Source organism: Melospiza melodia (assembly GCF_035770615.1).
Source record: "Melospiza melodia melodia isolate bMelMel2 chromosome 7 unlocalized genomic scaffold, bMelMel2.pri SUPER_7_unloc_1, whole genome shotgun sequence".
NCBI classification, from domain to species: Eukaryota; Metazoa; Chordata; class Aves; order Passeriformes; family Passerellidae; genus Melospiza; species Melospiza melodia.
In genome coordinates this window covers 6,127,820-6,149,119 of record NW_026948497.1, presented here as the reverse complement: position 1 = coordinate 6,149,119, position 21,300 = coordinate 6,127,820, and the positions used below count along the sequence as shown (strand labels likewise).

The 21,300-nt window shown below is 49.7% G+C and overlaps 1 protein-coding gene across 1 annotated transcript; it reads right to left on the bottom strand.

Annotated features, from left to right (window-relative positions):
• Positions 1 to 8,347: 8,347 nt before the first annotated feature.
• On the bottom strand, positions 8,348 to 9,280 carry LOC134432774 (olfactory receptor 14I1-like). The gene has a single exon (XM_063181684.1). It carries the CDS (start codon positions 9,278 to 9,280, stop codon positions 8,348 to 8,350), a length of 933 nt encoding a protein of 310 aa, XP_063037754.1.
• Between the last annotated feature and the right edge of the window lie 12,020 nt (positions 9,281 to 21,300).

The window sequence follows — 21,300 nt, the reverse complement described above, 5'->3', positions numbered from 1 at the left end:
GAGATGATAAACAAAATATTGGTGATGCAAGTAGAAGGGAAGATCAGCATTTCTTTTCCTGCCATCAGTAAACTTCAAGGATGTTGCTGTTCCTGGTAGGAAAATTTTATCATGTCTTAAAAGTACTCAAATGACGCAGATAATAAAAATGTGCTTCCATATTATAAAATAAATAGAGATTAACACCTGTGCCCCTTTTCAGGCAGGCATCAGTTGTGTGCCCATGAACAGGCGGTGCCACTTGTGCCCTGATGTGCCCAGATGGGATTGGAGCTCCCAGAGAGCACCTGAGGGAGAGCAGAGCACCTTGCAGGTCCCTGACAGCCCCGCAGGGCTCCTGTCTCATCAACATCTGCCCTGCTCCAATCTGAAACAGGGCCCAGCATGGTGCTGGGATCATCAGAGACCTGAGGTGTGTGCTGGAACTCAATGTCCTCCCCATTCCACAGCAGCCCTGCATTTCCCTCCTGCAGCCTTGGTCTCCAGCACAGCCATGGAGGCTCTTTGGGCTCTGGAGTGTTGCTGCAGCCCCCAAGGGCAGCTGAGCTCTGCCTTTGGCACAGTCAGGCCTGGCCAGAGCAGGCCATGCTCAGCAATTGCTTCTGTGTGCCTGGCCTTGCTGTAAGCCCTGGTAGCGGCTGCGTGGCCCCTTTGTGGCCCTGTGCTGACCCAGCCATGGTGGCTCAGCCCCTGTGCAGGCCCAGCCCAGGCCAGGAGCATTGCGGCTGGGAACGGCCCCTGTGCCGTGGTGCCCACAGCAGCCTTGAGGCTCTGTGCCCCATGGCCTCCCTGCTGGGCAGCCTCTGCCAGCTCCTGCGGAGCCCGTGGCACCTGTGGGGCTGCACAGACAGCCCTGCCCCGGGCTCTGCCAGCCTCTGGGCCAGCAGAGAGGCAGCCAGGGCTGGCCATAGTGGGGAACAGGCCCTGAGCCCCGCAGGAGGATGGAGCTGGGCCACAGCCAAACTCAGCCCAGGCCAAAGCTGGGCTCAGCTGCCAGGGTTGCCAAGGGATGGGCACAGAGGCTGGCACTGACAAATGTCCTGGGCCCCTCCCTGCTCTGTCCATGCCACCCAGGGCACAGAGCAGCCTCCTCTCTGGACCACTTGCCTGTTTTCAGTGCCTTGCACAGGCGCGGGCCCTACCCCACAAGGCCTGGCCTGAGTCCTGCCCCTGCACGCTCAGCCAGGCTGAGATGGACACTGATGGTTTCTGGGCCAGGCTCTCTGAGCCCAGCCCAGCTCCCTGCAAGCTCTGCCAGCTGCCCTGAGATCTGGCCAGCATCAAGGGCCTCTCCCCAGCCCAGCCCAGCCAGCTCTGGCCCCACAGCTCTGCTCAGGCCAGGCTGCTCTGGGCACTGCCCCACGGCCTCAGCCCCTGGCAAGGGCACAGCAGCAGCTGCAGCTGCCGCAGGACTCAGCCCTAGCCATGGGGGAAGGTGCTTGGTCAAGGCCAAAGGAGGCTCCCTGGCTGCCCTGCTCACCTCAGGCTGAGGTGCTGAGAGCTCTGCAGCCCCTGCTGCCGTCCCATCTGCCCAGGGCTGTTGGAGAATTTTGCTCAGACATGGCTTATAGAGTTTTGTTCAGACATGCCATTATCATATACAGCTGATGGAAAAGTAAAAGGCAGCTGTAAGCAGCAATTCTCAAGCCTGTTTCTGTAAACAACAAAGTTCTCAGGCACATTTCTGTAAACAGCAGAGTTCTCAGGCTTTTTTTTATAACAAGTAAATATTCTTTCCTTGGCTGGTATGGGAAAGCAAAAGTGACAAACATGGAGGCCTTGAGAACCGTTCATAACGGGATGAGAAAACAAGTCTTGGTCTCAATAACAAACCACAGGTATTGAAAACAAAAGGAGGGGTTGATGTGTAATCGGTAACCAGTGATGAGCTCGGGTTTTGCAATATGTATGAACTTAATTAACACTGTTATAAAATGTGCATGGTGGATCAATAAATCGGAGTTCGATGCTGATCAAAGGATGGATCGTCTCCCTTCCCTTCTACAAATGGTGACACCCGATCGTGATACGGCAATGCACCACGAAGGAGCAAAGACAAGGGTCAGGTCCGAGCAGCCTGGGCAGCAGTAAACGCAACAAAAGGAAAAGGGACAAAAAAGAAGCCGAGACGCGTTGTGCCTTGGGTGTTGTACAGGCGAGCCCGACTGCTACATGCTGCACGGACCTTGAAGAGGCTGCAATCAGCACTGACGATTTTAGGTATGGAAAGGCAAGCAGCATGTGACTTATTTACTGCCTTTTTACAAAAACGGCAGGTTAAGGGGATAGATTTGCAGAAGGGTTTACCAAGGCTTTTGGCTGACGACTATGCTCGGGGAGTTTTTATTAACCCCCATATGGTTCACAAGTTAACGGAATGGCGTAAATTCGGTGATTTATTATGGGAGGCTACTTTAGATGGTGATAAAACTGCCAAGAAGTTAGGTAAATTATGGCAGGTCGTTCACAATGAATTACTGCAGTTTCAGGCCGAAAAAAAGGCTGCCCAGCAGGCTAACGCCGCTTATGGGTGTAATAAAGGATATAATCCGGACAGGGGATTACCATTAGCCCCTGCAATGAGGACGGTTTTATTACCTGCTTCGCCACCCTCTTCAGCAAGCCAGGCTACAAAGAGCGCTTCTGAGGCTCCCGCACCCTCTGAGCAACAGCAGCCATGGCCGAGACCCCCCGTCAGCTCCCGAAAATCAATCAGCCGATCCCTGGGGCGGAAAACGACCTAGTGGGGGCTATTGCGAGGGAGCGACGGGAAGCTTGGGCTGCTCTGGCAAGAGAGGCAATGGAAAAGGGAGATCAGGAGATAATAAGCATTGATACTGAACTGGCTTGCCCGGTTATCTTCAGTCCTCAGGAGGGGAGGGGCATGCAGGCGACTATTACCGCTATTGATTGGAAATTGTTGTCTCAATTACGATCTACTGTTAGTCAGTTTGGAGTTAAAAGTGAGCCAGCCAAACAAATGTTAGATTATATTTTTGACACTAGCCTCCTTCTCGTTAATGATTGTCGTGGATTAGCTAAATTGATGTTTACTCAACATCAGCAGCTGTTATTTAATGCTCATTGGCAAGGGCTTGTTAATGAGTGTGTGGCAGTTCAGAGGTAGCCAGGTGACCCCCTCCATGGCATCACTGTTAATGAGCTTATGGGCCTGGGACCTTTTCTTCGTACTGAGGCACAAGATCTATTGGGCCAGGAGAAGTGCCGGGAGGCTATGAGGTTAGTTAGTTGCTATAGAGAGGGTAAAGGAACCAGGAGGGGTACCCATGTATATGGGAATTAAGCAAGGGGCAGAAGAGTCATTTGGGTCATTTATTGATAATGCTGCTGCCGCAATTGAAAGAGCTGGGGTGCCAGGATACCTTAGGGGGGCATTACTCAAGGAGTGTGCTCTCCAAAATTGTAATTCTACTACTAGGAGAGTGCTTAATACTCTGGGTGCCAATTGGACTATAGAGGAGGCATTAGAGAGGATGGCTTTGGTGCCAACAGGAGCAGAAGCCTTTGTAGTAGATGCAATCAAACAATTAGGGCTAGACTTACAAGAACAGGCAAAATCCTCTCAAAGTCAGGTGTTAGCTGCTCTTGCACCTCTTCAGACGTCAGCAGAACTGCCTCCGACGGCTAACTGGGGCCAAAAATGCCACTCGGACACCTACGATACGAGTGCCTGCAAGCAGAGACCGGGAAGTATGAACTGCAGGCACCACTCACCGGCTCAAATCGTCGCTGCAGCATCGGCACCCTCTCCTGTCTCCAACCCGACACCACAGGGAGCCACCACGGGGGGGAGCGGAGCCACCGCGGGTGGAGTGACCCGTGCCACCACGGCTGCAGCGCAGATGGAGCGCACGCCGCACCCAGCGTGGGGAGGTCGCCCCCTCTGACACAAGTGGCAGGGGACCAGAGCACTTTTCCAGCGCCAGCGCTTCTCTCTCCGCCCTGCAGCTGGCAAAAAGCTTCAGTTTTAGACCTAACAGCCGCAATAAATGTGACTTGTCAACAAAAAGAAAAGATCCCTACTTCAATTAAGAAACCAGTGATAATAAACAAGCGACACCAAGGAGCATTACTATCCAGACGTTCCTTGCCTAAGTTAAAAAGACCTTTTGTTCTTCCTGGCAGAGACTGTGAAACAGAAATCAGCCTACTGAATGCGTGGGTCAAATTTTGGCCCATTTGGCTTAGCATCCGTTATGCTGTCAGAATCACTCGCATTAACATGGCTCGGTCGGTGGAACATCAAACTCTGAAATTGTATTTTGAAAAATTTAAAAATGTTAAAAATGTGTTGAAGCGATTGTATGGGTGAGATGTAGTGAGTGTGCTTTTTATGTTCTTTGACATGTGCTTGGATGTGATAGATGTAAAGGCAAGCACTGAATTCAAAAGAATTTTTCCACAGGTATAACTTAAACAAACTCCTTATGTAAAAATGCTATAGCAAACATATGAAGAAAGTTGTTTCATCTTAGTATTTAAAATCAGGCCTGTAAGTAAGTTATAGCAAATGCTATATTCTATTTCTATAGTAAGTTTTATCCGTTGCTAAGTAGTTTAAGTTAAATTATCTATTAAGTGCTGTTAAATGTTAAATACTGTTAAGGTTAAGTTTTGTTAAGTTTATCTTCTGTTAGGTTTAAGTGCTGCTCAGTTTAATTTCTGTTAAGTTTAAGTGTTATTAAGTTTAAGTGAAGTTAGATTCTGTTAAGATTAAATTATATTAGGTTTAAGTTATGTAGAATTTAAAGTCAGTTAAGTTCTGTTAAAGTTAAGTTCTGTTAAATTTAGGTGATTTTACATGTAAGTTCTGTTGAGTTTAATTTCTGTTAAGTTTAAGTGATGTTAAGTTCTGTTAAGTTCAAATATTTTAAGTGCTTTAAGTTTAAGTGCATACCCCTTTTCCACCACTCCAAATTAACAAAGGACTGAGAATTGCTCAGCTGGTGCCATGTGAGCCAAATGACTAAGGGATTACAGACTATAAAAGGACAAGAGAGGGGGGAAATGGTTTTGAATTCACCGGAGGACTTACCTTACTGACTTTGAACATTTCTGAGAAACCCAAGAAAAGGGTGGAAGTGGAATTTCAAGGACAGAAAGGATAATTTTCAGGCTTGTTGGACACTGGGGTCGACTCCAGCATTATTAGCCCTAGCTGTTCGCCTCCTCTCCCGGTTCACATGAATGACAACAACTAACAGCCTTCTTTTCTTAGTCCAATTACCAGCTACCATGCAATGCCTGATAAGGCAGGACATTATGGCTCAGCTGGGGAACCTTATAGAGATACTAAGTGTGCTTATAATGGTTTTACTTATTTTGCCTTGTATTTTTTTATTGTATTCAAGATATGGTCAGTAGAAAAATAGAAAAACCCCAGCAGACTAACCTCCTTGTGCATAAAAGAAAAAAGGGGGAATTTGTTGGAGAATTTTGCTCAGACATGGCTTATAGAGTTTTGTTCAGACATGCCATTATCATATACAGCTGATGGAAAAGTAAAAGGCAGCTGTAAGCAGCAATTCTCAAGCCTGTTTCTGTAAACAACAAAGTTCTCAGGCACATTTCTGTAAACAGCAGAGTTCTCAGGCTTTTTTTAATAACAAGTAAATATTCTGTCCTTGGCTGGTATGGGAAAGCAAAAGTGACAAACATGGAGGCCTTGAGAACCGTTCATAACGGGATGAGAAAACAAGTCTTGGTCTCAATAACAAACCACGGGTATTGAAAACAAAAGGAGGGGTTGATGTGTAAACGGTAACCAATGATGAACTCGGGTTTTGCAATATGTATGAACTTAATTAACACTGTTATAAAATGTGCATGGTGGATCAATAAATCGGAGTTCGATGCTGATCAAAGGATGGGTCCTCTCCCTTCACTTCTACACAGGGCAGCACAAGAGCCCCGGCCTTGGGGCCGTCAAGAGCTGCTCCTGCTCCAGGCCCAGGGCCCATGCCAGAGCTGGGGCAGCCACAAAGCTGTGCCCATTTCTGTTCATTGCTGCTCTGATGGGGATGGATCCTCAGCCACTTTGAGGTTGCTGATGAATTTTCCTATTCCAGAGGCCTCTTCTTTCTTGAGCTCTTCAGCTCAGGAATTCAGTGAGAAAAGCATAAAATATTCTTTCTAGACATCTGAACAAGAAAAGCCACTGGGAATAATTTAAATTTTCAATTTTTCTGTTGTTAATTCGACAGACTTCAAAAGTTAATTCAAAGTGAATATAGTGTATTAAAAACAATGCAAAGTGAACTGTTTTTTCCTGTTTTCTGTTCCTCTTTATAGATTGGTATCAGCAATGGCACTTGATATTAGCCCCCAACACCTTCTAATGCATTCTGAGCAGATGTGAAAACCAAGACCCTTCATGGCGGACAATCAATAATACATTGTCATCACCCTCTCCCCACCATTTCCCTCATAAAACCACTGCCACTCCTATGGATCAGGAATGGTGTGGCCAGCAGGATCAGGGCAGTGATTCTTCCCCTGTGCTCAGCACTGCTTGGGGAGCTCCTCGAGTGCTGTGTCCAGTTCTGGGCGCCCCAATTTAGGAAGGCCATGGAGGTGCTGGAGCATGTCCAGAGAAGGGCATCAAGGCTGGTGAGGGGTCGGGAGAACAAGTCCTTTGAGGAGTGGCTGAGGGAGCTGGGATTGTTTATCCTGGAGAAGAGGAGGCTGAGGGGAGGCAAGGTGGTGTCAGGGCACAGATTGGACTTGATAATCTCCAAGGTCTTTTCCAACCTTCCTGATTCTGGGATTCTGTGAAAGAACCCTTGGAGCAGTTGCAGGATGAGCCCTGGGCCTCCTCTTCAGAAGCTCCAGCAGCCCAGGACCCTCAGCTTCTCCTGCCAGCCCCAAAGCCCATCCTGTCAGTCCTGCAGAGCCTCTGCAGCTCCTCCTCACTGCCCAGAACAGGGAGCCCCAGAGCCAGACACATCAGCCCAGATGTGCCTCCCTGGCCTGGGGTCCTCTGGCAAGGGAGCAGCACCAGGCAATGCAGGAGCCTGAAGACAATTCCTGCAGCACTTGTCAGATGATCCTGCTGCCCAAGGGATGATCCCATGGTGCCAAGTCAGGAACTGCAATGGGGAGTGGGGCCAGAGAGGGAAGAGCAAACAGGGATGGGCTGTTTGCAGGGGAGGGAACAGGGGTGGGCAATAGGAAGACATTTGTATCAGGAAGAAGAAAGAAAGCAAAGGAGGAGCCAAGGAAATGCTGAGGGCAGTTTGGGGGTGGCTACCAGGCAGCCCTGGCTCTGAGCAACAGCGTCTGCAGTGGGACAGGAAACCCCAGCTGATGGGAACAAATTTCTGGCTGACTGCAGAGGCCAGGACAAAGCTGAGTGGTTTCCCTGGCATCCCCCAGCCCTTGCTGGCCCCATTTGTTCTCCCTCAGGTTCATGTCCCCACAGCAGCAGCATAGGGGTGCTTCCCCTACTGTGTGCAATGCAAACAGGGGCTGCTGAGCCAGTGCTGCTGTGCCTGTGCCTGCAAGGATGGGGCACAGCTGTGAGCTGGGGGAGAGTCCAGGGCTGCAGAGGGGGGATGTTTTTGGCAGCTGCATGAGGATGCTCTGGGACGCTGCCCTGGACTGTCCAGCGCACTGGGGATAGATCAGCCCCTGCTCTGCTGCTCCTTCCCATCTCCCCCAGGGCCCTTGCAGAGCCCGAGCCATGCTGTTTGCCCCCAGCCTGCCCACGGCCAACCTGGGGCTGCTCACGAGGGTTTTCTGTCCTCAGTATTGGCTTGGCCATGTTCTTGAGAGAGCCTGGGCAAGGAGCCTGGAGCCCCCAGGCCCTGGGCTGAGGCATCAGCACTGCACCAGCAGTGCCCATGGCCTGTCCCTGCTGCAGCCCCGGCACTGCCACCCCCAGGGCTGTGCCCGGCCCCAAGAGCACTCAGGCCCTACAGCAACACCAGGGCCACCAGGGCAGTGGGGCAGGGCCCCGGCAGCAGCACTGGCAACACCAAGTGCTGCTGCTGCTGGGCACAGCTGCTGTGTCAGCAGTGATCTGCCCCCAGCTCTGCACACAGACATTGCTGCTGCAGCTCCACAGAAGGCAACAAAAGGGCATCTCTGCAGAAAACTCTGCTGGGACATCCTTTAGTTCATTTAAAGCCACTGAGAGCACAGCCCCTCATTGACACAGTCTGTGGGCACAGGGAAGGTGGAAAGAAACAAAATGAGAAAGGTCAGAAGAAATGAAATTTTTTGTGGTCAGTATAAAAAAAAAGTAAAAAAACAAAAACAACCAAACCCAAAATAACTTTTAAAGATGAATTTGATTATAAGTTATTTGCAGAAATTAATCAGCAGTTTAATGTTCCTGAAAGCATCCAGTCATCAGTCTCCACACTGCAGCCTTGAGCTCCTGGTTCCTCAGGCTGTAGATGAGGGGGTTCAGGGCTGGAGGCACCACCAAGTACAGAACTGACAGGGTCAGATCCAGGGATGGGGAGGACATGGAGGGAGGTTTCAGGTTAGCAAATGATCCAGTACTGAGGAACAGTGAGACCACGGCCAGGTGAGGGAGGCAGGTGGAAAAGGCTTTGTGCCGTCCCTGCTCAGAGGGGATTCTCAGCACGGCCCTGAAGATCTGCACATAGGAGAAAACAATGAATACAAAGCAACCAAATGCTAAACAAACACTAACAGCAAGAAATCCCAGTTCCCTGAGGTAGGATTTAGAACAGGAGAGCTTGAGGATTGGGGGAATTTCACAGAAGAACTGGCCCAGGGCGTTGCCATGGCACAGGGGCTGGGAAAATGTATTGGCCGTGTGCAGCAGTGAATAGACAAAGCCACTGGCCCAGGCAGCTGCTGCCATGTGGGCACAAGCTCTGCTGCCCAGGAGGGTCCCGTAGTGCAGGGGTTTGCAGATGGACACGTAGCGGTCATAGCACATGATGGTCAGGAGGGAGAACTCTGCTCCAGTAAAGAACAGAAAGAAAAAGAGCTGAGCAGCACATCCTGTGTCGGAGATGTTCCTGGTGTCCCAGAGGGAATTGTGCATGGCTTTGGGGACAGTGGTGCAGATGGAGCCCAGGTCGCTGAGGGCCAGGTTGAGCAGGAAGAAGAACATGGGTGTGTGCAGGTGGTGGCCGCAGGCTACGGCACTGATGATGAGGCCATTGCCCAGGAGGGCAGCCAGGGAGATGCTCAGCAAGAGGCAGAAGTGCAGGAGCTGCAGCTGCCGCGTGTCTGCCAATGCCAGCAGGAGGAAGTGGCTGATGGAGCTGCTGTTGGACATTCCTTCACTCTGGGCATAGTGAACTGTTGAAAGAAGACTTTGACAAGCTTGGACAGATTTCCTTGAGTCCATCCTATGCTCTTTCATTAGGAATCCCCTCAAAATATTTATCTTGTTTTGAAGGAAATTTTCTTAATTTCTTTATTTTTGATTTTGGATTTCTGCACCTTCTGAGTTACTGCTTTATCTTCAGCATTGCTCTCAGGCTGAACACTGGGGAGTTCAGAGGGAAAACAGGCTCGCTCTGCCCCAGTGCAGTCAGACCTGCTGGTCCCACACAGGTGCCCTTTGTTCATTTAACCTGTCTCTATTTCAGCATGATCACACTTAAACCTTTCTTGAAAAATACAGTGGACTCTTGGAATTCTCCAGTTTAAAAATAATTTTATCAAAACCCTTCTCTCTTTCATTATGCAGCTTAACAGGATGGGATACCAAAGGCTGGTCTGGCTCTCTGCTGCCTGGAGTTGTGCCTACTGGGAGCTGTTTCTCTCTATCCAAGCCTTGTCCCTGCCAGTGCTGCCAGAGCCCAGCCCAGCCCTGGGGACTCAGTTCTGCCCTGCAGACCCCTCCCAGCACAGGGCACTGCCCAGATGCATCTCCCTGGCAGCAGGGCCTTAAGGGTAGGGCAGACAAACAGAGATACTGCAAGCCAAGGTGCTGCTGCTGCTGTCTGTAGGGAGAGGAGGCTGAGGAGGCACTTTCTGAGGGAGATCTGAGGCCCATCTTCTGATGCCCAGGGTTACAGTACAGGAGTCTCAGTGACACAGCCAAAGCTGACAGCCCCTTTCCCTTCACTTTAGGAGAAAGCTGAGAGCAGCCCTGGCCATGCAGAACCATTTCCAGAGCAGGAGGAATCTGCCCTGATGGGGGTGGCTCCTTCCACCTCCAACTCCTCACCTGCAGTGTCCATGGGGCGCTGCCAGGCAGGCTGAGAGCTGCCCCTGGCAGGTGGCACATGCCCTGGGCTGGCCAAGAGCCCTGAGGGCTGCAGGAGCTGCTCTGCAGGACAGCCCTCGGCAGCCCTGGCTGCAGCCCCAGCTTCACCCCCTGTCCCTGCCAGCTGTCCCTGGCAGCAGGAGCCGTCCTGCCCTGTCCCTCTGACAGTGCCCAGGGCAGCCCTGCTCTGCAACACATCCTCCTCCTCCTCCTCCTGCTCCTGTGCCACAGAGAAACTGGGAGAGTCCTCCTGACACATCCCCCAGGCTGTGGGGTGTGCTGGCTTCAGGGGATCTCTCCAGGAGCACAGGGGACATTGCCCTGCACCCACACACTCACCATGCACAGGGCTGTGAAGATCTTTCCCCAAGTGAAGTCTCAGCTCAATGTCTTCCCAATCCTGATTGCCTGTCTCTGCCTGGCTCCTGTCTCCTCAGTGCCTGCAGGCATAGCCCTCAGCCCTGCTGGGCTGGGAGAGGAGCTGGCCCTGGGAAGAGCTGTTCCTTTAAAGCTCAGCAGCACAGACACAGCACAGGGACTTTAATGAGCCCCTCATGGGTTTGGTGTTGTTTACATCAGACTCAGTCCCTGAGAGAGCGTTTTAAATAACTTCTCAAGAACTCAAAGTTAAATTGAAATTCGAAAGTTTCTAAAAGTTTAATAAGTCTCTCTGAGAAAGTGTCCCCAGCTTCCAGTTAGAGCAGAACACTGGAGGCAGTGATGACAGCTGGGGACAAACAAGGCAAAGGTGTCTCTGGTGCTGAGCAAAGCTGGATGTGTTTGAGGAATGCCAAGGGCCAAGGGCTGAGCTGCAGCCCCTGGCCAGGCAGATCCTGTCCCTCCCTCCTTGCTCAGGGCTCTTCCTGGGATGGGCACTGGCATGTGGGGCTGTGCAATGCCAAGGGCAGGAGCATGGGGCGGCCCCTGCCAGGCTGCTGAGCAGGGACAAGGAGGCAATGAGGCCCCAGGCCTGGAAGGGTCACTTGTCTCCTGCTCCTGCCTCAGTGCTTTCCTTTTTATGGAAAACAATCCTCTCTCCTTCCCAGGCACCCATTGTGGGAAAACAGGACTCCCATACTACTAACCAGCATGGTTAAGCAGAAGCCATTTATTGTTTACATAATGCACTTATTCATTCATTCTAACCCTACTGCATACACTGATCACACTCTTCTTCATTGGTGCCTCTCTCTTGTCCTTGTGTTCTGCACACACTTCTCAGAGTATGTGACTGGTTATAGTTCAGGTGGTTCACAGTCCTCTGTTATTGAGTTCTTGCAGTCCTGGTATTTTGTTTCTCAGCCTTTTCTTTCTTCATTTAGCACAGTTTATGTCTTAGTAACCTTGATGAATTCCAGAGGGCTCTGATAAGAACAACTACAAGCAATATGGCTGGTGCACAATGTCGCCCAAGTTGTTCAGACACATTGCTACAATTCCCCCTTCTTCTACTTGCACCAGCCAAACCCTTTTTGCTGTATTCTCTACCAAGCGGGTCACCAATTTCACTATGCATGGAATAGCACAAAGCAATATAAAAATAACTACTAGTAATAACAAAGCTCCCTCTAAGATATCTTTCAATCATCCAGTTATTACCCATTCCTCAAACCATTCATCCAAGCCCAAATCATTCATAGTCAATTTCTTCATGTTGTCTTCTAGTTGTTTGAGTTTCCTGTGAATGGAAGAGAGGTTCATAAAACACATCCCTTCATAATTCTCACACCTGTGCCCATGTGCTAACAGCAAAAAATCTATAGCAGCTCTATTTTGCAGTGTGCCATGTCTAATATTATCTAAATCAGTGAGCATTTGATTTAAAATAGCTGAACTTGTTTCCACTGTGGGAATCCACAAAATCAGAGGGTTTTGGGAAAGCTGCAAAAGGCAGGCCTCAGAGACAGCAGAACTGTGATTAGAGCTAAGGAGTAGCCATGAGATAGATCAGCAGAAAAATTATTTAAAAAGTAGAAAAGCAAGGACAAATAGAACAATTGTCTGTGTATTAACACTTGTGTAGAATAACTCCCTAAGATACAGAAAAGTTTTTCTAGCAAGGTATTAGGAAGTTTGAAGCTTAATAATGGAGCTCTGTGCATTGTGTTTTAAGGCTTACAAGCAGGTATTGTATTCAAAATAAGCAAGCATTGTTTTAACCAAAGGTATGCGTGCTTATAGTGGTTGGATAGAACTGCTGTCAATATGCTTTTGCTTTGTGTGATGGGTCAAAAAACTTATAAATTAAGTTGTACTATTAAGTTCTTGGTTTGCTGTTTGGGATACAAGCTGCTGGCATTTTCGCATTGTCACAACCATGTAATGAGACTGATGCTGAAAAATAAAACAGCTCAAGACACATTCCACAGCAGTCCCGTCCTGTTTGTGGTTTGTAAATGGCCCCCGGCTCTCTCCCTTCAAAGGAGAGACAGTGCAAAGTACTTTACGTTATTCAAATTTCATGAATTCTAATATGATATATATTTCATTAATTGCTCTCAAAAAAAACCAAATCCCCCTATCTTAAGGCACTTTCATAACACCATGTACACACTCCTCAAAGAAAGACCTCCAATACTTGACCAGAACCACAAATCTAAAATTATTGAAAGGCCATAGCCTCTCATTATGTGGGGGACAGAATATGCTTGTGTTTCTAGAGATACTGGACCCCGGTGGATTCCCAGAAGATTTATCAGTCCCTACGTAGACCCCAGATACGAAGACGACCCCTCAAATGAACACAAAGTCAGCTCCCTCTCCCACCATGCCACAGAAGCAGCTTTCTCTTGGAGATGAAGAAAAAAAGAAATTCATATATCGAAACATTGTGACAAGGACACTCATCGCATGTAGACATATCCCACTGATAACATCCATGTCAATCTCAAATGCAGACACACCCCTCCCTTTTCCATCCCTCTATCAGTGACCATTTATCCCTACCCCTCCCTCTTTCCCCTCTTGAAACTACTCCTTTTACCCTCCCTCAAACTTCCCTTAAAAAAGAGAAGGGAGTGATTGGGAGGAATTGGTAAGAACTGTAGGGGGAACTTAATATTTAAGGATGTCTTAAAATAAGTCAACTAATGTGTGTTAGTTTCCACAAGTGAAAACTAACCAGTGGGAAAGAAGAAGTATGATTCTTTCTGCCATACCCTTGAGGGCACCCTGCAGGAGTACTGGTGCCACCGTTGCCATCTTTATTGTTACGAGTCTTTATCAGCACCCTCATCCGTATCCAAGTGACCACCAGCTGGATCGTCCCTCAGCCAAAACAAAACATCTGGGTCACTTCGGTGAAGTCATTAAAGCAAGACAATCTTTGCATGGCCATGGAAAGTGTAGACGATCCGCTCTTAACGTGCCTGGTGGGAGTCTCCCTTTCACCAAATGACTGCCCGTATGTAGGTATGAAACCCAACCCCTTGGACACCTGGGACAAATGGACGACGATCCTCCCACACCATGTCTCCACAGGATTTGCTTTTCCAGGCTCAGGATGGTGTTACGGGCAGTGGTGTGAGGCACAGGGTAGGTCTCCAGCCATCCAGTGGTGGCTTCCACCATGGTCAGCACGTAGTGCATTCCTTGGCGTGTCTGGGGCAGTGTGATGGAGTCAACCTGCCAGGCCTCCCCATACTTGTAATTGGACCACCGCCCACCATACCACAGGGGCTTCACTCACTTGGCCTGCTTGATGGCAGCACACTTCTCACAGTCATGGATAACCTGAGAAATACTGTCCATGGTTAAATCCACTCCTCGGTCTTGTGCCCACTTACAGGTGGCATCTCTGCCTTGATGACCTGAGGCATCATGGGCCTATCGAGCTGGGAACAACTCCCCCTTATGTTGCCAATCTAAGTCTATCTTTGGCACCTCTATCTTTGCAGCCTGACCTACCTGCTCATTGTTTTGGTGCTCTTTATTGGCTCTACTCTTGGGGACATGGGCATCTACATGGTGGACATTCACAGCTAGATTTTCTACCCAAGAGGCAATGTCTTTCATCAGCATCCCAGACTGGTTTTCCCCTATGCTGCCAGTTGGCCTTTTTCCACCTTTCCAGCCAACCTAACAGAGCATTGGCAACCATCCACAAATCAGTATAAAGGTAGAGCTTTGGCCACTTCTCTCTTTCAGCAATGTCCAGGGACAGCTGAACGGCCTTGAGTTCCTCAAGTTGACTTGATCCACCTTCTCCTTCAGTAGCTTGTGCAACCTGTCGTTTGGGGCTCCATGGGGCTGCTTTCCACTTCCAGTTCATCCCTACGATGTGATAGGAACCATCAGTGAAAAGAGCATGGTGTGCTTCCTCTGCTGGTAGCTAATTATATAGTGGAGCTTCTTTAGCCTTGTCACTTACTCCGGATTCTATTCATCAGTGAGACCAAAGTTCTCACCTTCCAGAAAGTTTGTAATTATCTCTAAAACCCCAGGTGATTCAGCTTCCCAATACAGGCATGCTGTGTGATGAGGGAAATCCATTTGCTCCATCTGGGGTCAATGGCGTGGTTGTTAGTGGGAACCTTTCCTTTAAACATCCACCCCAGCACTGGTATTCAGAGTGCCAGGGAGGACTTGTGCTTCTGTACCAGTCAACTCTGAGTGCGACCGTGGTCACAAGGGTTGCAGGTGAAAAGAGAAGCGAGAATGTTGACCTCATGTTCAGAAGGCTTGATTTATTATTTTATTATATCTATAAAACATTATGACTATACTAAAAAGAAATAGAAGGAAAAGTTCTCAGAAAGCTAGCTAAGCTAAGAACAGAAAAGAATGAATAACAAGAGCAAGACCTAGCTCTGCCGTGAGTGGTCAGTAAATCCAAACATCCACTGGAGACCAATCACAGATCCACCTGTTGCATTCCACAGCAGCAGATAACCCTTGTTTACACTTTGTTGCTGAAACTTCTCAGCTTCAGCAGGAAAACATCCTAAGAAAGGATTTTAATGAAAAGATGTCTGTGACATGTCACGTTTCTTTATTTAATTAAATTAAAAAGAAAAGTGTTTGTAATTTTCTCTGCTGTGCACATGCAGAGGAAAGAACAAACACCTTGCAGGTTATCTGTTGCCAATCAAAATCTCACTCAAGTGCTGATGTGGAATGAACAGGGAATTTCTTCACCTGTAGAACATAGAATTCTATCAAATCTCTAAAACAGTCTTACAATATAAGCAAACACAAAAACAGTGCAAAGAAAATTCAAGTCCAAGCAGCTGAGTTTCAGGAAAAGTCCATGGACTGAAGATGTTCCTCTTTGCCATCTCTGAAAGTCCTTTTTGGTCCTGAAACAGGCTTGCTGCAGGAAAGTCCATCAATAATTATCAAAAGTCCATTGACAGTCATAAAACAATTTCAAACAATTTTGAGACAACTTCTGGAATGTCTTGGCCACAGTCCTTTATTGAACAACTTGGGCTGAAGCAATGCTTCAGGGCTGCTGCCAGCTATTTCAAGTCTTTTTATTTAATTGGTTTTTTATTGGTTTTTTTTTGTCTTTTTTTTTGTCTTCTTTTTTTTTTTTTTTTTTTTTGTCAGAAAGAGCAGCAGCAGCCGAGCAGCCCAAAACCCAAGAGAGGCCCTGGGGGGCCCTGGCCCACAGAAAGGTGGCCCAGGACCGGAAAGGGGAAGAAAAACCCCCAAACCCATTAGGAGGCCGGGAGGTGGCCCTGGCCCAGGGACCCGAGCCCAACAGCCCAGGTCCCACCAGCCAGGCAGGCTCTGCATTCCCACAGCCTGGCCCCACACTCCCAGAACAATGGCAGAACAGGTGACCAAACGCTTCCTTTCACCAAAATCACCGAGGCATGCCAGCAGTGGGGAGACAGAATCTGTCCCCATAAACTCCATCTTGGGTCTGGGAATGATTTTTCCCCAAAGCAAGCAAGCCATGATCGCTTCCCGCTGTGCCCTCTGCCTCTGCAATGCAAATGCAGAAGATGTGTCTCCCATCTGCCTCATGGCACCACCCCAACCTTCTCCGGCCTCGGGACCGGGGCCAGAACTTTCGGGACCCACCTGCCCCTCGCCGCTGGGGCACGCAAGGGGCAGAAGAGGTGGCAGCCTCCAAGGGACTATCCCCGAACAAACAGCTCCCAACCCGCTGAGAATGCTGATTTTGAACGCAGGCTGCACGGCTGCACTCACAGCCAGCTGGCGAGCCAAACCTCCTCCACGGAAGGAGAGACTGAAGCCCTCTTCCCCTGTCCCAGCTCCCCCAGCAGGGGCAGCCCCAGGACAACCTGCAAAATTCGGGGGGGAAGTCACGCTGCAGTGCAGGAGCTGCCATGGCAGCTGCCACCGGGAGCACTGGGAGTGCACGCAGCTCTGAGGGTACCGCGGGCTTGGTGTCATTGTCAGCAGCATCCTGAACTGGGACTGGCTCGGTGGAAGGTGGCTGGGGTGCCCAGGAACACGCCACTGTTGTGTCCCTTGGCTCTGACAGCGGCAGCATAGGCGCACCCTCTGCCTCTGTGGGAGAGGCTGGCGGGCACAGCACAGGGTCGGCAGCACCTTCTGCACCTGGCTCTGGGGTCAGCTCGGTGAAAGGCGCAGTCGCAGTCTCCGGTGGAGTGTGCACGGGCAGCAGTGAAATAGCTGGGGGGGGGGGGGGGGGGGGCGCAGCGGAGGATCGCTGTTGCCTAGCAACATTGGCACAGCTGTGGGTGACGCCAGATCGCCATTGCTTAGCAACAGCAGCGCAGCCGCAGTGAGCGGTGTTTCTGAGCTCTTTGGCACAGGCATGGAAGCCAATGGAGGCAGGACCACCCAGGGAGGCGGCTGTGGGGCGGGCCAGGGAGGTGGCCCCACTGGCCCAGCAGGCAGGGCCTCGGAGACCCGTGCTGCCCCCATCTCTGAGTGGGGCGGGGTCCAGGAGGCCGGCCGTGGTGGGGCCTGCAGGGCTGCCAGGGGCGGTGCTTGTGGCACTTGCCAGGGAGGCACCGCCCACTCCCATCCCCCCAGAGAGAGAGAAGTGGGGGGAAAAGATGGCTCCATCTGAGCATGCTCCGAAAACGCAGAGAAAAAAACTTTGGCCCTGGACAAGGTCTCCCCCCCACAATGGGATGCAGGGAAGCTGGGAAGCAGCAGATCATCACCCTCCAAAGGGTCCTCTCCTGCTGGAGTCGAGGAAAATGGGGCGAGCCCGTTGCAGCTAGCAATCTAGGGAAAAACAGCTGCTCTCCGTTTCAAAACTGGAAACAGCATCCTAAATGCTGGATAAATCCAGAGGTATCCAAACCCATGGTCCAAAACAAATTGGAAAATGGAGTCCATGCACTCCCATACGAACACATCGAGTGCATACAGCACATTCATAAAGAATCCAAAGAGCTTTGCCCATTGAAAAAACTCATCGAAATCTGTCTCCAACAGGAGAATTCCATCCTCTTCATTCCATTTTTGCCAGAGGGAAATAAGCTTCTCCTCTGAAAGGGAGAATCAAACCTCCTTCTCTATGGGGGAAGTCCTCCACATCGGCAGCCACAAACTGCGAATGGCTGCATTTTCAGGGAGGGAAAAACCAACAGTACCTTGTACCAGGGTCCAGCACTCCCTGGCCATCTGCATTGTGCTGCTAGGCTCTCCAAACATCTTCCTGGAGGCTTTTCAGAAGTTTCTCTTTGTGGTAAGCCTTGCTGTGAACTCTGTCCAAATCAGAATCTTCAGTTCTTCAGCTTCTGGCGAGAATCCACTTTTGTGGTCACTTGTGAAGCAACAATCAATGCCACACATTCGGGGTTTACCCAGTGCAGCAAATGCTCCTCTGGGATCTCATCAAGTGATGACTTGTCCTCTTCAGACGAGGGGTCACCAATTGTGACAGTGGTCACAAGGCAGGAAGAGAGAGGTGAGAATGTTGACCTCATGTTCAGAAGGCTTGATTTATTATTTTATTATATCTATAAAACATTATGACTATACTAAAAAGAAATAGAAGGAAAAGTTCTCAGAAAGCTAGCTAAGCTAAGAACAGAAAAGAATGAATAACAAAGATATGTGTCTCAGCAGAGAGCGAGACCCAGCTGTGCCGTGAGTGGTCAGTAAATCCAAACATTCACTGGAGACCAATCACAGATCCACCTGTTGCATTCCACAGCAGCAGATAACCCTTGTTTACACTTTGTTGCTGAAACTTCTCAGCTTCAGCAGGTAAAAATCCTAAGAAAGGATTTTAATGAAAAGATGTCTGTGACATCTGAGGCCCCTTGAACTACTTCATAGGTGGCCAAGATTTCCTTCTCTGTGGGAGTGTAGTTGGCTTCGAACCCTCTTTAGCTTCAGCTCCAGAATCCCAGTGGTCGAGCCTGAGTCTCCCCAGGCACCTTCTGCCAAAGGCTTCAGGACAAGACATGGTTCCCAGCTGCAGAGTAGAGCACATTCTTCACCTCTGGTCCTGTCCTGACTGGGCCAAGGCTACTGCATGAGCAATCTCCTGCTTGATCTGGACAAAGGCCTGTTGCTGCTCTGGGCCCCAGTGGAGAATGCTCTTCTTGTGGGTGACCAGGTATAGAGGGTTCACAATCTGGCTGTACTCGGGAATGTGCATTCACCAAAAGCCTATGGTACCTGGAAAAGCTTGTGTTTCCTTTTTGCTGGTTGATGGAGACATCGCGGTGATCTTACTGATGACCTCAGTGGGAATCTGACACCATCCATCTTGCCACTTTACTCCCAGGAACTGGATCTCTTGGGCAGATCCTTTCATTTTGCTCATCTTGAAGGTGAAGCTGGTTTCCAGCAGAATCTGGATGATCCACTCTCCTTTCTCAAAAACTTCCATTGCTGTGTTCCCCCCAAAAATTATGTAATTGATGTACTGAAGATGTTCTGGAGCCTCACCCTTTTCCAGTGCAGCCTGGATCAGTCCATGGCAGATGGTGGGGCTGTGCTTCCACCCCTGGGGCAGTCGGTTCCAGGTGTACTGCACACCCCTCCAGGTGAAAGCAAACTGAGGCCTGCATTCTGCAGCCAGAGGAATGGAGAAAAATGCATTGGCAATGTCAAGAGTGGCAAAGCACTTTCCTGACTTGGACTCCAGCTCGTACTGGAGTTCCAGCATGTCCGGCACAGCAGTGCTCAACAGAGGAGTCACTTCATTCAAGGCACGATAGTCCGCAGTCAATCTCCATTCTCTGTCAGACTTGTGCACAGGCCAGATGGGACTGTTGAAGGGTGAGTGGGTCTTGCTGACAACCCCTTGGCTTTCCAGCTCACGGATCGTTCTGTGGATGGGGATCACGGCATCTCAATTTGTTCAATATTGCCAGCGGTGCACAGTCGAGGTGACAATTGGCACTTGCTGCTCTTCCACCCTCAGGAGTCCTACTGCAGATGGGTTTTCTGATAGTCCAGGCAAGGTGTTTAATTGATTAATGTCCTCTACCTCTACAGCAGCTATTCCAAAGGCCCACCTGAGTCCCTTTGGGTCTTTGTAAAGCTGTTCCAGAGGAAGTCTATGCCCAGAATCCAGGGGGCCTCTGGGCCAGTCACAATAGGATGTTTCTGCCACTCCTTCCCAGTCAGGCTCACCTCAGCTCCCAATAGGGTCAATTGCTGTGATCCCCCTGTCACCCTAGCAATGGAAACAGGTTCTGCCCCACATGTCCCGATGGTATCAGGGTACACTGCACACCTGTATCAACAAAGGCGTTGTATTTTTGTGGCTCTGATGTGCCAGACCATTGGATCCACACCGTCCAGAAGATCCAGTTTTCCCCATGCCTCTTCCTTCCTGGCTAGAGGCAGGGCCCCTCTAACCCTGGTTATTATTTCTTTCCTGGGCATACATACTAGAGGTACTTTCAAGGGAATCTGACAGATCACACCTGGTAGCTCAGTCATGGGAGGCTGAGGCTACCTTCATTTTGGTGGAACTCTTTGGTTTCCCTCTTTGAGTTGATGCACTTGTGCTGCCAGGACAGAAGTGGGCTTCCCATCCCACCCTCATACGTCTTCCCCATGGTCACACAGGAAGAGCCACAGGTCAGCCCGTGGGGTGTACCCTCTCTCTCTGGCTGGGGGATATTGGTCTCTGACTTTGGGGCCTGTGACTCGCACTGGTGCCATATAGGAACTGTTTCTCTTTACCTCCTCCTTCATCTCCCTCCTCTCCTCTCCTCTCCTCTCCTCTCCTCTCCTCTCCTCTCCTCTCCTCTCCTCTCCTCTCCTCTCCTCTCCTCTCCTCTCTGATCAGGTCCTTGATCTCCAGAAACAGAGAGAAACAGCAAGTGTTTCTCGCAGCAGTGTGTGAGAATTTTTAGGGTATTGTAGGGATGCGATAGCTTGTTAAGTATAAACAATCTGCAGGTGGTGTTCTTCTACTTCGTCTTTCTGTTCTTCTCAAGAACAGTGTAATGTGTTTTTGTTAACCAGCCAAACAAATAGAATAAATCATCTCACTCTATAAAAACCGCAAGGTTCTCTTGAATAAAACTGGGTAAAATACTTCCCACTAGAAAACACTTGCAGCTTGATGGTGATCCACAGTTCCCAGTTCAGACCACAGGCAGTGCCAGTAGTCACCAGTTTGCTGCCTGCTCTGTGCAGAGCTGGTGGCTGTGAGTGGCAGAGCTGTGGGGTGAACAGGCTGGTGGCTTTTTGGCGCACTCAGAACCTTCCATATCTACTGCTTTGTCCCCACTAGAGAGTGGATTTTCCTAGAGAAATACCTGGAGAGTGGGAAGGATGAAGAGCAAATAATTCCCTGCCAGTGGACGCTGTGCTTGTTGCAAACACATGAGTTACATCTGGTAGGAGTCCTTGCTGTCAACTCTCAGGGATTCCAGGCTGAGATCAGCTCAGCTCTGTCATTTGCCAGGGGAATGAGGATCAGACTCCACCACACCTCCAGAGCTGGGGACGAGTGGGTTGAATCACATCCAGAGCCAGGATGAGGAATGGGCTGTGTTTTGTCTTGCCATGCACAGCAGACATCCTAATTTAAAGCTGTGCTGTCTTCCCAGATTCTGCTTCTTCCTCTGAGAAGACCCATCCATTTTGATCCTGTTCCTTTCCACCCATCCCTCTAATGATCTCCATTACTGGAGTAATTGGCACTATTGGATCAA